The following is a 17,367-nucleotide window of genomic DNA, read 5'->3' as shown; positions in this document are numbered from 1 at the left end:
AGCTTTCTCCTCTTCCAGCAGATCCAAGTCACCACCAGGTGGTGATCAGTGGACCGCTCAGCCCCTCTCATCACACGAGTGTCCAAAACAGGCGGCCGAAGGTCTGACAGTACGACAACAAAGTCAATCATCGACTTCCTGCCTAGGGTGTCCTGGTACGAAGTGCACTGATGGACACCCTTATGCTTGAACATGGTGTTCATTATGGACAATCCATGACTAGCAAAGAACTCCAATAACGAAACACCACTCGGATTCAGATCAGGGTGGCCATTCCTCCCAATCACGCTTCTCCAGGTGTCACTGTCATTTCCCACGCGTTGAAGTCCCCCAGCAGAATAATGGAGTCCCCGGGAGGGACACTATCCAGCACCCCTGACAGGGATGCCAAGAAGGCCGGGTACTCCGCACTACCACTCAGCCCGTAGGCTGAAATAATAGTCAGAGACCTCTCCCCCACCTGACGGCGCAGGGATGCGACCCTCTCATCCATTGGGGTAAACCCCAACACGAGACAGCTGAGCTGGGGGGCGACAAGCAAACCCATCCCAGCCCGCCGCCTCTCCCCATGGGCCACTCCAGAGTAGAAGAGAGTCCAGCCCCTCTCAAGGAGATGGGTTCCAGAGCCCACGCTGTGCATGGAGGCGAGCCCGACTATTTCTAGTTTCGACCTCCCGCACAAGTTCAGGCTCCTTCCCCCCCAGTGAGGTGACATTCCTCATCCCTGGAGCCAGCCTAAGCATCCAGTGATCGGGCCACCAAGGTCTCCACCTTTGTCCGCCACCCAATCCTCTTTACACCGGTCCCTCACGGTTCCCCCTGCAGGTGGTTGGCCCACTGGGGGATGGCCTCGCGTCCTTCCTTCAGGCTTGGCCTGGCCCCGCGAGGAGCAACCCAGCCACCAGGTGCTCTCTGATGGGTCTCGACCCCAGGCCTGGCTCCAGGGTGGGACCCTAGCTATGCCATACCGGGCAACGTCACGTGCCTCGATCGTATAGTCCTCATGAGGGTGTCTTGAACCGCTCTTTGTCTGACCCGTCACCTAGAGCCTGTTTGCCATGGGAGACCCTACCAGGGGCATTTAGACATAGCCTCTAGGATCATTCAGGCACTCAAACCCCTCCTCCACATTAAGGTGGCAGTTCAAAGAGGGTATTTTGAGGTATGTGAAAATTTAAATGATTAGTAAGAGTTGACTCATTTATAGTAACATCTTGCTGCAGCCAGGTTTCTGTGAGACAAAATAAATCAGTCTGATTGTCACAAATCAAGTCATTAACTAACAAAGTCTTTGAAGAGAGGGAACATCTCTTCAATAAGCCAAATTTTATTGTTTTATTTTTCTTTTCAGCCTGAGTTTTATTTATGTCTATGATATTTTCATGATTTCCTCCTTTCAGATAATTTTTTTATATATTTAATTTTGGCTGTGGGCGAGTCTTTATGGGGTAATAGGGGGGTAACAGTACAGAAGCTGCAGAGAGGAGTGTTAAACTATGGCCCTGCTTCCTGGTCTGAACCCTGGGTTGTTAGAGTTTTGGTGAACTAATAAATTCGTCCAGATTCCTAGAAAGAAGAGTTGCTCCATCCAAAGGGGGATGGATGACGTCTCTCCGGATCAGACCAGGTTTTCCCCAAAATGTTCGCCAGTTATCAATGTAGCCCACATAAATATAATTAAACGCTCAAATTTTGCCTGTTTACATATAGATGTTTGAGTATAGTGCAAGACAACACATGTTCACCGGAGCTTTAAATGTATTAAATTCAGTTATGAGAATCATCCATAAAACTAATATTTTGACTCTAGGAAATTGATCTCTCCCTAATTTTAGCAAAAATGCTATTATGCAGTTTATCATTCTCTTTGATGTGCAGCAAGAAGTTAAATTCTTCAAGGTACACTGCTGAAAAAAAATAAAGGAACACTTTGAAACACATTAGATCTCAATTGAAAGAAGATCATGCTGGATAACCATATTGATATGGAATGGCTAATTAGGAACAAAAGGATGCCACATAATTTGATGAAAATGATCAACCCACAGATGGCTTAATCCAAAGTCACATAAATTTAAACAAAAAAACTGATGCAGCAGGCTAGTACAATTTTTTTTAATGTCATTGCAGCAACTCAAAATGGTCCTCACTAGTTTGTATGGGCCCTACGTGCTTGTATGCATGCCTGACAACGTCGAAGTATTCTGCTTATGAGACGATGGATGGTGTCCTGGGGTATCTCCTCCTATATCTTGACCAGGACATCACTGAGCTTCTGGATAGTCTGAGGTGCAACCTGGTGCCACCAGATGGACCTAAACATGATGTCCCAGAGTCCTGCAACCATCTCCCACGACGCCCCCCAACAGCTGCAGCCACAATCCACCACCCCCATCTCTCCAACCTCAAGAGGGGCCTTGGCACCTCCAACCCCCCCCCCGGAGGTTCCCCCCCCCAGCCCCTACCCACGCCGAGGACGGCTCTTTCCATCCAGAAGAGGGCGTCAACAAACTCTTCAGGAGACAGAACCCCGGAAAGGGGTGTCATCATTTATCCTGTACAGTTCTGTGTGTCCCTTCAGGGATATGCCTCCCCAGACCAACACTGACCCACCACCAAACTGACCATACTGAACAATGTTGCAGGCAACATAACGTTCACCGCAGCCCAACATGAGTTTATGATCCTGCTCTCATCTGTGAAAAGAACATGGCACCATACCACCATCCGGTGGTCTCTGGCAAATGCCAGCAGAGTTCCATGGTACCGGGCAGTGAGCACATGGACCGCTAGAGGACGTTGGGACCTCAAGCCACCCTCATGATGTCTGTTTCTAATGGTTTGGTCAGAGACCTTAACCCAGTGGCCCGCTGGAGGTCACTTTGTAACGATCTGGTAGTACTCATCCTGTTCCTCTTTGCACCAAGGAGCAGATACTGGTCCTGCTGATGGATTAAGGACCTCTAACGGCCTGTCTCCTGGAATTTCCTCCATGCCTCTCCTACGGCGCTGTATTGGGAGACACAATGACACGTATTGATGTACTGTCCTGATTGAGTTGGACTGCCTGTGCAACCTCTATAGGGTCCAGGTATCGCTTCATGCTCATGTAGAAATATTTAAAGAATTCAACATAACAATTAGCTCTATATACAGGTCCTTCTCAAAATATTAGCATATTGTGATAAAGTTCATTATTTTCCATAATGTCATGATGAAAATTTAACATTCATATATTTTAGATTCATTGCACACTAACTGAAATATTTCAGGTCTTTTATTGTCTTAATACGGATAATTTTGGCATACAGCTCATGAAAACCCAAAATTCCTATCTCACAAAATTAGCATATCATTAAAAGGGTCTCTAAACGAGCTATGAACCTAATCATCTGAGTCAACGAGTTAACTCTAAACACCTGCAAAAGATTCCTGAGGCCTTTAAAACTCCCAGCCTGGTTCATCACTCAAAACCCCAATCATGGGTAAGACTGCCGACCTGACTGCTGTCCAGAAGGCCACTATTGACACCCTCAAGCAAGAGGGTAAGACACAGAAAGACATTTCTGAACGAATAGGCTGTTCCCAGAGTGCTGTATCAAGGCACCTCAGTGGGACGTCTGTGGGAAGGAAAAAGTGTGGCAGAAAACGCTGCACAACGAGAAGAGGTGACCGGACCCTGAGGAAGATTGTGGAGAAGGGCCAATTCCAGACCTTGGGGGACCTGCAGAAGCAGTGGACTGAGTCTGGAGTAGAAACATCCAGAGCCACCGTGCACAGGTGCCGCATTCCCCAGGTCAAGCCACTTTTGAACCAGAAACAGCGGCAGAAGCGCCTGACCTGGGCTACAGAGAAGCAGCACTGGACTGTTGCTCAGTGGTCCAAAGTACGTTTTTCAGATTAAAGCAAATTCTGCATGTCATTCGGAAATCAAGGTGCCAGAGTCTGGAGGAAGACTGGGGAGAAGGAAATGCCAAAATGCCAGAAGTCCAGTGTCAAGTACCCACAGTCAGTGATGGTCTGGGGTGCCGTGTCAGCTGCTGGTGTTGGTCCACTGTGTTTTATCAAGGGCAGGGTCAATGCAGCTAGCTATCAGGAGATTTTGGAGCACTTCATGCTTCCATCTGCTGAAAAGCTTTATGGAGATGAAGATTTCATTTTTCAGCACAACCTGGCACCTGCTCACAGTGCCAAAACCACTGGTAAATGGTTTACTGACCATGGTATCACTGTGCTCAATTGGCCTGCCAACTCTCCTGACCTGAACCCCATAGAGAATCTGTGGGATATTGTGAAGAGAACGTTGAGAGACTCAAGACCCAACACTCTGGATGAGCTAAAGGCCGCTATCGAAGCATCCTGGGCCTCCATAAGACCTCAGCAGTGCCACAGGCTGATTGCCTCCATGCCACGCCGCATTGAAGCAGTCATTTCTGCAAAAGGATTCCCGACCAAGTATTGAGTGCATAACTGTACATGATTATTTGAAGGTTGACGTTTTTTGTATTAAAAACACTTTTCTTTTATTGGTCGGATGAAATATGCTAATTTTGTGAGATAGGAATTTTGGGTTTTCATGAGCTGTATGCCACAATCATCCATATTAAGACAATAAAAGACCTGAAATATTTCAGTTAGTGTGCAATGAATCTAAAATATATGAATGTTAAATTTTCATCATGACATTATGGAAAATAATGAACTTTATCACAATATGCTAATATTTTGAGAAGGACCTGTATGCTTCCTTTAATGAGGGCATTTTGACTGTCTGCCCAGGGCAGCATGGCCTATGGGATGCCGCTAGGAAAAATATTTTTTTTAAATATTACAAAACACTTATGTGATTTGCACCCTGGACTGATTTTCTATCATTCTTTTCAATTTCTAGTCTTTAACACCTGCCATGGTGTTAAAGATGCAATCACAGTAGAAAATGTTGACACAGTGATGGATGGCTTTGAAGTTGGTATGTGCCTCATAGCTTATGAAACTGTGCTAAACTACAGACCCTTATCAGTGCTTTGTATGAGGTTCTGGATAGACTAGAGAAACCTGGATTGAGGTAAACTGATTAAGTAACGTTTAAAACAGTTTATAATTGATGGATAAAAGAGCTTATTTTTCTCAAAAACGTCAAAATGTATTAGATTCCTAAATTATTTCCAAATTTTTCTGATAGCTACTTTTTTTTTTTCCGGAATGGGGGAGCAGGTGTCAGTCTGGTGGTGTCAGGGGCAGCTCTAGATCTCGCCCAAAGCACCATTTCGCTATATAAATAAACTTACCTTACCTTACCTTCTGCAGCAACCGTCACTGCCTGCATTTGCAGTCTGCAAACAGTTTGGTTTTAAATTTGTTTAGTGATTTAAATGTCCATACAGCCAGACAAAACAAAATAACAATGCATGGATTCTGATGCAATACTGTTGGGAATGATAAAATGCCACATTAGCAGATTATGCACAAAGGTTGATAAAAAGATTTGATCACAATAGATCGAGATAAGCCCCAAATTATTCACACATCTGGAAGGTTTAATTTTGCTAACATGTTTATTCTAATTAGAATATTAACGTTTTAGAGCAGCCAAGCCAGGGTACCAACATGAATTTGATATAAAATTAGTGGAGGCAGCTAAACATTAGGGTGATGGCAAAAAGGCCTTCCAACCTGAAAGAGTTGGAGCTCATCACCAAACCTCAGCAAAATACCAGTGGAAACCTGCAAAGGGCTTGATTGCTGTAATGTGCATAAAGATTTTCAATGAATTACTCAGATGGGTTTATATTGTCAACATCCCATTTTTTTATAAAATGTAAATATTTTCAAACTAAATCATCTTTTCAGTTTTTGTTTTTACTTTTGAGAAATTTCTATCAAATTTTTGATCAGAAACAAACTTCTTGGTGGAATGAAAGGAATTTTAACTCTAAAACTGCCAAGGGCAGGAATAATTTTGGTCTAAACTGTAATCTGCAGCATTGTGTCAGAGGTACCACAGAATTCATACAAGTGCAAAAAAAAACCAAAAAAAAACGAAGGACAAGAAATTCAAATCAGGAAGTATTTATAAGTTTTTTTTTTTTTTTTTTAAGGAAGGTCACTATGTACAGCGTAGGAACCTACAGCTGACCCACTGCTGTGAGCAGGTACAGGTGATAACATATAGACAAATGTTCAACCTGCTTAGATTTTTAACGGATTTCAGTTTTATTAGGACCGGAACAGAGGCAGGGCTCACAAATCTGCATTTAGGAATCACATTACAAGTGCAACACTGTACACACACTTTACAGGCATCGCTGCAGGGAAACAAAGCAAGTCAGCCCCAATTTCATCATCTATTTTTTCTTCATTATTGCTCTTTCTGATTGATGAGAGAATTGTCCAACATGTTAAGATATACTGTTCTCCTGAGCTGATGGCCCCTATGCAGTCAATTCTTTTCTACAAGACAGGTCTGTCATTTATTCAGAAACACCAGATGTGCCCTCCACCTGAACTCTACAATCACTTAAGACAAATATGTACAGAATGCTTTCATTTACAGTAAAGTTTGCAAGAAAAAGAAATCATTGGAGCTAGAAAGTAAACCATAAAAAAGTGACATAACTAAAAGGTAGGCATCTGCATGTAGGGTGAAGAAGAGGACTGCAAAGAGGGTGTTTGCATGTGATGTTACAGGATGCCATGCACCAAAAGTGAACTAATCCAGGCGTCAACGAGCCAAGAACCAAGTTACCTCTCTAAAGGTTTAGGTAACCAACACTTGACTGACAAACTGACACATGAAACCCACAGCTGGTTAATCTGGTTCAATAGGGTTTTCAGGGAGAATAAGATGACTGGGATGTCAGGTTCAAACTGTAAGGTTCTCATGGCACCGTGGTCCTCTTCCGCTACTGGTCTCACACTTCTTATTATGGCACTTGAAAATCAGTCTAAGAAATTTACACTCTGTACAGTTATATAAAAAGTGATTTTCACAAGCCAAAAAAAAAAATATATATCACAAGCTCAATCAACTCCAAATCTCACGGTGCACCAGCCATCCCATTAAAGATGATTAAAATCAGAGTGGGTTCAGGGAATTTAAACAAGCATGATAATGCAACACTTAAACTCTGCTTGGATCTAAATACAACGAGCTAAAAAAAGATCTGCTTTCCCAAAATAAGATTTCTGGTGGAGTAAAAGCGTACATACAGTAGTAGTGTTGCGTCAGAGTCAACAGATAAAACATCACCTTGTGCCTTGGTTATCTCAGCTCTGATTCCCTCAACACCACTCATTCTGGTTCAATCAAGTCTTGTGATGGGCCTGTTGTCCATGGTGTCCAGCAGCAGACGATAATCAATAAGACATTTAAATCTGCATTGTCTAAAGTCTCGAATTCAGCGTCCTGTACACGTGTCAGAGGTTCTCCCCCTGTGGGTCTAATGGTGGTGACCGATGGAAAGCACCAGAGGAATGAGGCAGCCTAGAACCAGTGCTCCCACTTCCACTTTGCTCAGTCCCTTCCCTCCGTTCCCTCCTGTGGGAGCGTGGCTGTGGCCACCGCCTCCCACCTCAGGGAGGACGTGCACGGTGGCCACATAGAGGAAGGTGCCAGCGGAAAAGAGCATGGCGACCCCGGTGGCGTTGATGTCTGACAAAGCTTCTTTGCTGCTCTGAGAAGAGGGAAAACAACAGGATAACCGTGTGAAACAAAAACGTCCTGCAGGGAAATAATGCTGACGGAAAATCCCATTTCATCTGTTTGAGGACAGCGTCCCATTTCAGCTATTTACAAAATATAATACAATAGTGACTGTGAGCTGCCCTTATTTTCTGTTTAATGAATCAAATGTTTTTAAGAAGAAAAAAAACTGTTTTAGTTTTAGCTAATCTACACACATCTTTACTGCAGTGTCTACAGCATTTACTGAAGTAAGAAAATTAAATTGATGCCTCAACACAAAGATTACCTGTTCCTCATACAGTGCTTTGCAAAAGTATTGATACCCCTCAAGTTTTCTTGACTCTCTCATGTCACAACCACACTAACTTATTTTATTAGGATTTCTGTGACGACCAACACACAGTGTTACCACATATTTCCAATAGGATTTAGGTCTGGACTTTGACTGGGCCATTCTAACAAATGAATATGTTTGATCTAAACCAATGCCTAGCGTTCCATAGCTCTGGCTGTATGTTTATGGCCGCCCTGCTGAAAGGTGAACCCCCTGACCCGCTCTAAATTTTTTCCAGACCTGCTTTGTAGTTAAATCCACTTTCTGAAAAGGATCCCTACAGCATGATGCTGCCACATCCTGCTGGGGATGGTGCATTCAGGGTGATATGAAGTGTAAGGTTCCTGCAACAAACTGAATTTTTTCTCTTTGTAGAAAGATTCAGTCTTGGCCATCTGACCAACACCTTCCTTCACTTGTTAGCTGTGTCCCCTACATGGTTTAAGGCAAACTGAACTGAACTTCATATTGCATTCTTCTGTCCATGACGACCAGGGTTGTGGGGTGCACAACTACAAGTTGTACTGTTAACAGATTCTCCCTTCAGAGATTCGTATATCTGCAAGTCCCTTAGAGTTCAGGGTTTCTACACATTTTCATGTATAAATTCCAATTCTTTATGTTGATTTAAAAACATAAAATACAAGGATCCTTATGAATTTATGGCAGACAGCTATACAGTGGGGAGGCTTTAAATATGGAACCAGGAAGAAGTTCATGTCATGTTATGTAAGGGAAGTACAAAACAAGGAATGACAGAAAAGAAGGAATTAAGGACACACGGAAGGGCTGGAGGTAGGACATGAGGAAGACGGAAGGGAAGGAGGAATTGATGATGTTTGTTTACTAATGTTTTCTCTAACAATCCTCAGAGGGCTTCCACTGAACAACTGGATTTATACTGACTTTAAATTACATACAATGGATTCTACTGACACATTATGTGACACCTCAGGCAGTTTGTTGCACTGGATTTTATTTAAGGAGATCAGAGTAAAGATGGCCGAATAAAAAAAAAGGTCACCCTTTTAGATTTTTATCTATTAAAAAATGAATAGAGTGAATATTTTGTGTTCAAATTCACAACTTCGCACTGTTTTGTGTTGGTCTATTACAAAAGAAATCCAATAAAATAACCTTCATATATGATTTTAACAGCGGCAAGGTTGAAGGAGGTATGAATACTTTTTTACTTTTTTTTTCCATCACTTCCTTCGTAACCAGGTGTCAAAAGACAGAAAACATTTCTATTACCGCCTAAATAATGATTAGACCCAAACAATGATCCTGCTATAAACACAAGTTTACCTGACTGAGGCCTAAAAACGTGATCATGGCGAGAACGGGAGCTGCCAAGGCAAACACTAACAGGTGCTTGCGAATGCGGTTCCTCTCAAGACCAGCATGCATCAGGAACGACACCAAGCCGAAAGCTGCTGGAGCCTGCAAATTACAGGGCAGAAGAACACAGTTTACTGCACAACAGAGAGTTGATCTGAGTGGATTTCTTTATTCATTTATTCCTAAGCACATTGTACTGCACAGTTTGCTAAAATTCAGTTGAACACCCCTGCAGGTGGTGGGCTCCCCAGTGGGCCCACCACCTGCAGGGGGAACCGTGAGGGACCGGTGAAAAGAGGATTGGGTGGCGGACGAAGGTGGCGGAAGAAGGTTGCGGACGAAGGTGGAGACCTCAGCGGCCCGATCCCCGGATGCTTAGGCTGGCTCTAGGGACGTGGAATGTCACCTCGCTGGGGGGAAGGAGCCTGAGCTTGTGCGGGAGGTCGAGAGATATCGACTAGAAATAGTCGGGCTCGCCTCCACGCACAGCGTGGGCTCTGGAACCCATCTCCTTGAGAGGGGCTGGACTCTCTTCTACTCTGGAGTGGCCCACGGGGAGAGGCGGCGGGCTGGTGTGTGTTTGCTTGTTGCCCCCCAGCTCAGCCGTCTCGTGTTGGGGTTTACCCCAGTGGATGAGAGGGTCGTATCCCTGCGCCTTCGGGTTGGGGACAGGTCTCTGACTGTCGTTTCGGCCTACGGGCCGGGTGGTAGTGCAGAGTACCCGGCCTTCTTGGCGTCCCTGTCAGGGGTGCTGACACCTGGAAAAGCGTGACACCTGGAGAAGCGTGATCGGGAGGAATGGCCTCCCGATCTGAATCCGAGTGGTGTTTTGTTATTGGACTTCTGTGCTAGTCACGGATTGTCCATAATGAACACCATGTTCAAACATAAGGGTGTCCATCATTGGACTAAGCACCAGGACACCCTAGGCAGGAGGTCAATGATTGACTTTGTTGTCGTACCATCAGACCTTCGGCCGCATGTTTTGGACACTCGAGTGAAGAGAGGGGCTGATCTGTCCACTGATCATCACCTGGTGGTGAGTTGGATCCGCTGGAGGAGGAGAAAGCCGGACAGACTTGGCAGGCCCAAGTGCATAGTGAAGGTCTGCTGGGAACGCCTGGCGGACCCCTTGTCCAGGGATGTATTCAACTCCCCCCTCCGGGAAAGCTTTGACCAGATTCCGAGGGATGTTGGAGACATAGAGTCCGAGTGGACCATGTTCTCCGCATCTATTGTCAATGCTGCTGCCCGTAGCTGCGGCCGTAAGGTCTGCGGTGCCTGTCGTGGCGGCAATCCCAGAACCCGGTGGTGGACACCGGCAGTAAGGGACGCTGTCAAGCTGAAGAAGGAGTCCTATCGGCTGTGGTTGGCTTGTGGGACTCCTGAGGCGGCTGACGGATACCGTGAGGCCAAGCGTGCTGCGGCCCGGGCTGTGGCAGAGGCAAAAACTCAGGCCTGGGAGGAGTTCGGTGAGGCCATGGAGAAGGATTACCGGTTGGCCTCGAAGCGATTCTGGCAAACCGTCGGCGCCTCAGGAGGGAGAAGCAGTGCTTCGCCAACACTGTTTACAGTGGGGGCGGGAGACTGCTGACCTCGACTGAGGACATTATCGGGCGGTGGAAGGAGTACTTCGAGGATCTCCTCAATCCTGCCATCACGCATTCCCTGGTGGAAACAGAGGCTGGGGACTCGGGGTTGGAATCTTTCATCACCCAGGCTGAAGTCACCGAGGTGGTTAAAAAGCTCCGCGGTGGCAAGGCTTCGGTGGGTGGATGAGATCCGCCCTGAGTTCCTCAAGTCTTTGGATGTTGTAGGGCTGTCATGGTTGACACGCCTCTTCAACATTGCGTGGCGGTCGGGGACAGTGCCTCTGGACTGGCAGACTGGGGTGGTGGTCCCCCTTCATAAGAAGGGGGACCGGAGGGTGTGTTCCAACTACAGGGGGATCACACTCCTCAGCCTCCCTGGTAAGGCCTACGCCAGGGTATTGGAGAGGAGAGTCCGTCCGATAGTCGAACCTCGGCTTCAGGAGGAACAGTGTGGTTTTCGTCCTAGCCGTGGAACACTGGACCAGCTCTATACCCTCTAAAGGGTACTCAAGGGTTCATGGGAGTTTGCCCAACCGGTTCACATGTGTTTTGTGGACCTGGAGAAAGCATTCGACTGTGTCCCTCGTGATGCCCTGTGGGGGGTGCTCCAGGAGTATGTAATCGGGGGCCCTTTATTAGGGGCCATCCGGTCCCTGTACGAGCGGAGCAGGAGTTTGGTCCGCATTGCCGGCACTAAGTCGGACCTGTTCCCGGTGCATGTTGGACTCCGGCAGGGCTGCCCTTTGTCACCGGTCCTGTTCATAACTTTTATGGACAGGATTTCTAGACGCAGCCAAGCGCCGGAGGGGGTCTGGTTTGGGGACCAGTGAATTTCGTCTCTTCTTTTTTCAGATGACGTGGTCCTGCTTGCCCCCTCTAGCCAAGACCTACAGCATGCGCTGTGGCGGTTCGCAGCCGAGTGTGAAGCGGCTGGGATGAAAATAAGCTCCTCCAAGTCCGAGGCCATGGTACTCGACCGGAAAAGGGTGGCTTGTCCTCTTCAGGTTGGAGGGGAGTTCCTGCCTCAAGTGGAGGAGTTTAAGTATCTCGGGGTCTTGTTCACGAGTGAGGGAAGAATGGAGCGGGAGATCGACAGACGGATCGGTGCGGCTGCCACAGTAATGGTGGCGCTGTGCCGGTCCGTTGTGGTGAAGAGAGAGCTGAGCCAAAAAGCGAAGCTCTCGATTTACCGGTCGGTCTACGTTCCTACCCTCACCTATGGCCATGAACTTTGAGTCATGACCGAAAGAACGAGATCCCGGATACAAGCGGCTGAAATGAGCTTCCTCCGTAGGGTGGCCGGGCACTCCCTTAGAGATAGGGTGAGGAGCTCGGCCATTCGGGAGGGGCTCAGAGTAGAGCCGCTGCTCCTCCACATCGAGAGAAGCCAGTTGAGGTGGCTCGGGCATCTATACCGGATGCCTCCTGGACGCCTTCCTCGGGAGGTGTTCCAGGCACGTCCCACCGGGAGGAGGCCCAGGGGACGGCCCAGGACACGCTGGAGGGACTTTGTCTCTCGGCTGGCCTGGGGACGCCTTGGGCTCCCCCTGGAGGAGCTGGAGGAGGTGTCTGGGGAGAGGGACGTCGGGGCGTCTCTGCTGAGTCTGCTGCCCCCGCGACCCGGTCCCGGATAAGCGGAAGACGACGAATACGAGTACGAATAAGATTTAAATACCCAAAATTTAAAAAAAGGAATAAAGGATAGTAGCAAAATAACTATATAGCAAAACCCATAACATTTATTAGGGAACTACATAGTAGAAAATATATTTGTTTTACCTTATGCAGCATAATAGCTACAAAGACAATGAGCTGAACGCTGGTCTGAGATGTTGAGGCAGCAGCTCCTAATGCGACTCCATCAGCTGGAAACAAGGGTAACAGTAGACGAGGCAATTTAGTATTTTAAAACCCTTAAAACAAACACTTCATCAGACAAAATTCTAAATAACTTTGTGTTTTGATCCACTCCATTAAAGCTAGTAGATTACTCGTAGAAGTAGAGGAAGTTGCAATAATCATATATACAGAGACATCTCTGTATATATGAGTTAAGTTAGGGAACATCTCCATTTGTGATTTTTGTTAGAAGATGAATCAATGCCTGTAAGAGTTTAAGAAGAATAAAATGGACTTACCTGCAGCATGGACTACAAGACCCAGAGTAGTGGTGATTTTTGAGTTAGTGACTCTTGCCGACTCTGGATCTAAGATGGGCATAAACAAAGTAAATAAATAAATATATATATATATATATATATATTTTTTTTTTTTTCATTTCTAGAGGTTTCAGGGTCTAAATGCTCTAATTTCCCCAATTAAGCCTATCTGTTGCTCATCCTTTAGTATTCTGACCTTCAGCATTGTGAACATGAGCGCTGCCTATTTGGTCCACCAGCAGCATGAAGACAAAGCCTAGCACCAAAGAGATACCGATGCAGGCGTGGAGCTGCTCGTGACTGTGCTCGTGTTTCCCTGTGGTGTCCAGAGCTGCTTCTGCTTCACCCTTGGCCTCAGATGCTTGCACAGCCCCAGCCTGAGTGTGGCTGTGGTGCACACCTAGAGAGACAATTCAAAGGAAACATGGACAGGTAAATGTGAGGTAAATGGAAATACTCATCTGCAGAAAAAGCACCACAAATTACATCAGTATTACAAATAAGAGTTGAACATATAGATGGAAAAATAAAGGGAAATGTCAACATTTTGTACTCCACGACCAGCTGAACTTTACTGTTTGAAAAAGATTTCCACAATCTGAACCTACACGGGCTGAAGTTCATACAAAGACTTGCAAAAGTATTCATACCACTTGCTGAACATTTGTTTGTCTAGATTTTGTTACATTATAAGTAGAAACCTCAATGTGATGTATTAGTATATTATGAGATAAATCAACAAGTAATACATTATTATGAAATAGAAGGATTTGTGCTTTAAAATGGTTGCATAGAGACAAATCTGAAAAGTGTGCCATGTTTTACAATCAGCCCACAGAGTCAATACTTTTACACACCTATTGATAAACTTGCATTTTCAGGTCTTTGGGGTCTACATCTTAGAAAACAGCAAAACGTGATTGGAAGCAAAGAGCCCGTGAAAATCAGTTATCAAGTCTTGCCAGAGATCTTGATTGGATTTAGGTCTGGACTTTGACTGTACCATTCTAAGCCATGAATATGTTTTAAATGAACCTATTCCACTGTAGATATTGGTGTACTTTTAGGGTTACAGTCCCTCTGGAAGGTGCACCGTCGCCCCCCAGCATCGTATCGTTTGCAGCCTGCATTTTCTTCTAAGATCCCAATTTTCCCGTTTCATCAGTCTTCCCATCAACTCTGACTGACTTCATTTTCCATGGTGAAGAAAAGCATCCACACAGCATGATGCTGCCATTGCCGTGTTTCACTAAAGGGATGGTGTGTTTAGGGTGATATGGTGTGCTTATTATTTTTTTGTCTTATGTGATTACAGCACCTTCATTCAAACGTTAGCTGTGCCTAATGTCATTCACTAACTAGGTGATTTCTGAAGGCATGTGGTTGCACTAGATTTTCTTTTAGAGCAAAGGGAAAGCTGTACTACAAATGCACAACATTCTTCAAATTTTTTTTTAATCATGCCTTATTTTCTCTCTTTTATGTTGGTCTTTGACGTAAAATCCTATTAAAATACATATAATTTTGTGGCTGCAACGGGACGAAATGTGGAAATCAATCGAGGGGTGTGAATACACTGCAAGCCACTTACAATGTTTGTTTATGTAATCTAAAACGATCGTAAAAAATGAAAAAGAATGTTTTTGGACTCAAGCTTTGTAATCAGTAAGAGATGAGAACTGAGAAGAATTTTAAAAAGTGGAGGTTATGATCACAGGATCAAGCCATACATCACAGAGCAGGTGATGTGACCCCTACACAGCTATCATTACAATTTGGTATTTGATAATTCTTAAAGGAGTTGGACTAGACAAGATTTCATTGTGCATATTACAGCACAAAAGCCTGTCTGGTATGAAATGATTGGTGCTCAGATGAGATTCTATGGCAGAGAAAGAGTAATAGTGTGTGGACAAACATCCTCAATTCCTTACTGAGAGAAAACTTTTTAATTTCCTTTCATAAAGCATGGTCATGACACAAGCAGTGACACTTTTTATCTTAACATTTTAATGACAAATGGTTCTTATCGTGCCTTTTACAATTTATGTCAGGGTCATTTCTAAGAAAATAATCTTAATATGGCAACAAACACAATCTGACCTTGGAAGTTCCCATCTTTACAGTACAAACAGAACTGGAAATGTGTTTCTGTAGTACTATTGGGTATGTTGCCTTGGGGGACTCGGAAACTTTGATAAAAATAAAAAAAACAATCAAATTGTTGGTTCATTTTACCATGTGCCTGCACTACCTGACATAAGTACTTCTATACATTTATTCGTGCTGCTACCACAAACTTCAACATGTGGCATTGTTTGACAGTTATGCAATGCACAAATCTGGATTTTATGGAAGAGTGGCAAGAAGAAGACAGCCGTCACTGAAAGAGAGCTCTTATAAATCCTGCTTGCTGACTGCCACAAACAATGTAGGGGACAAAGCAAACATGTGGAGGCAGATGCTGTAGTTAAAAACAAGACAGAAGTTGACCTTTTTGGCCAATACGAGAAATTCTGCATGTGGGGAGAAACTAATACTGCACATCACCCTGAACATGACATTCCCACTGTCATGAAGCAGTGATGCTTTCATTCAGCAGGGATCAAGATGCTCATCAGAGATGATGGGAGGACGGTTGGAGCTAAATACAGGACAAAACTGAAAGAAAATCTGTTAAATGACTTTTGGCTCTGACTGAGGTAATAATTTTCCTTCCAATTTACAATTATGCACCTCTTTGTGTTGGTGTATCACATAAAGTTCTAATAACCACTTTAGTTTGTGGTTTTAACATGTCATAATGTGCAAAATGTAAAGGAGTCTGAATATTTTCGCAAGGCACCATGCATACCAAAAACAACTGCTTTGATATGTTGGAAGAGATTAAGTGCCTCTTTATAATTTAAGGTCTTGCTGTAACCCACCTTAGTATTTACCTAGATGGAAGATCGTGACAATTAAGTTATTTGTTTTGGCATAAAGCTCTTGTAAAGCAACAAAAACTAATTTAAGGTAATTAAAAGCTGACAAAGCCAGTTACTACATAAACACACGTAGTAAGAGCCAAACATGACGTATAGAAGCTCTTTCAAGACGTAACGAGAAACTCTACCTTCAAGGATCTCTTCATAAAGTGCGTGTACTCCCTCAGGAATGATAACCGCAAGTGCTGTTCCACAGAGCAGCCCTGCTCCAAGCACAGTGATCAGCTTCAGTTTCTCCTGGACAAACAGTCACGAACAAACCATCAGCACAAGACAAGCACTGTTTATTCAGCCGATCTGATGCTACGACTTTCTGAAGTGATCAATACTTCAGTGAAAGCTTTCAAGAGCTGTTGCAGTGTTCTAGATTTGTTCAAAACTTACCTCTGAGAAGTTGACAGCAAGAGGTATTGTCCCGGCCACGTAACATCCCACCAACATCGCAAGAGACAGCAGGCTGATCGAGCTAAAGTCGTCCATGGCTGCACCTTCCTTTTCAGCTAGCCTACTGCGAGTCTACCACTAAACCATCAAACAAAAACTTTTAACATAGAACCTGGAGCTTGTACAGTTCGACACCATGCCCAGAATGTAGCTACCGCTCAAGAAGGGCTGATAATTTAACCGGACTCTCCTGATACCGGTCTGGTTAGATTCCAAAACATTCACGATAACTATGAGGAACGCTGCAGCCTCTGGCCTCGTTAGCTAATGCTAACTAGCTTCAGTAATTATACGACTCACGGTCTTCAGAAAATGAGAAACGCTGCCACGTCATTCTTCCATTGTGTTAGTAAATGCCGTATATTTTCCGGTGGGGTCTCTGGTACAAAATAATACTGCAACTTTCCGTGGTGGCTACCAGCAAACTAAAGTGCTAACAGAACATCCTCTTGTTTTAGTGCCTGTCAAGTGCTTCCGGGTCACAATTCAACCTCTGGGGTTGCCACGTACCAGCGACACACTTATTAAAGGAAAGAAAGATTCAAAACGATTTAGAAAAAAAAATGTAATTTATGGTAACTTAAAAATATATTAGCAGCTTGGACGTTTTAAAACATTTTACTTAACTTATTTATTAAGTTTAATTAATCAATAACTCATTAATTAATTGACTGAATGGTGACTTTTACGTGTTTTAAATGTCATGGCGTATTTCGGGCTTTAAAAGATCATTTAATCACTTTTTCTAACTTGAAATGATAAAGGCTTCTATGATTTTTACAAAAACAAAACTAGACACACGAGTTTGTATTTATTCAGAAATCAA

At 44.5% G+C, this 17,367-nt stretch overlaps 1 protein-coding gene across 1 annotated transcript; it reads right to left on the bottom strand.

The window, feature by feature from the left end:
• Positions 1 to 6,053: 6,053 nt before the first annotated feature.
• Positions 6,054 to 17,035, bottom strand: slc39a9 (solute carrier family 39 member 9). The gene is made up of 7 exons (XM_047346229.1): positions 16,482 to 17,035; positions 16,226 to 16,334; positions 13,307 to 13,510; positions 13,090 to 13,158; positions 12,731 to 12,816; positions 9,327 to 9,461; positions 6,054 to 7,673 (listed from the first exon to the last, which is right to left on the bottom strand). The coding sequence occupies exons 1-7, from the start codon at positions 16,575 to 16,577 to the stop codon at positions 7,440 to 7,442; spliced, it is 933 nt and encodes a 310-aa protein (XP_047202185.1). The 5' UTR covers positions 16,578 to 17,035; the 3' UTR covers positions 6,054 to 7,439.
• Between the last annotated feature and the right edge of the window lie 332 nt (positions 17,036 to 17,367).

The sequence above is a fragment of the Girardinichthys multiradiatus genome, chromosome 19, assembly GCF_021462225.1.
Source record: "Girardinichthys multiradiatus isolate DD_20200921_A chromosome 19, DD_fGirMul_XY1, whole genome shotgun sequence".
Taxonomy (NCBI): domain Eukaryota; kingdom Metazoa; phylum Chordata; class Actinopteri; order Cyprinodontiformes; family Goodeidae; genus Girardinichthys; species Girardinichthys multiradiatus.
This window is presented reverse-complemented; position numbering and strand designations above follow the sequence as displayed.

Excerpts from the sequence above, each read along its gene's own strand:
- slc39a9 (XM_047346229.1), bottom strand. The coding sequence starts at position 16,577 with ATGGACGACTTTAGCTCGATCAGCCTGCTGTCTCTTGCGATGTTGGTG. Across the intron at positions 13,511-16,225 it reads TTATGAAGAGATCCTTGAAG|GTGTGCACCACAGCCACACT; the intron begins GTAGAGTTTCTC and ends TTGTCTCTCTAG. Across the intron at positions 13,159-13,306 it reads TCATGTTCACAATGCTGAAG|ATCCAGAGTCGGCAAGAGTC; the intron begins GTCAGAATACTA and ends TGCCCATCTTAG.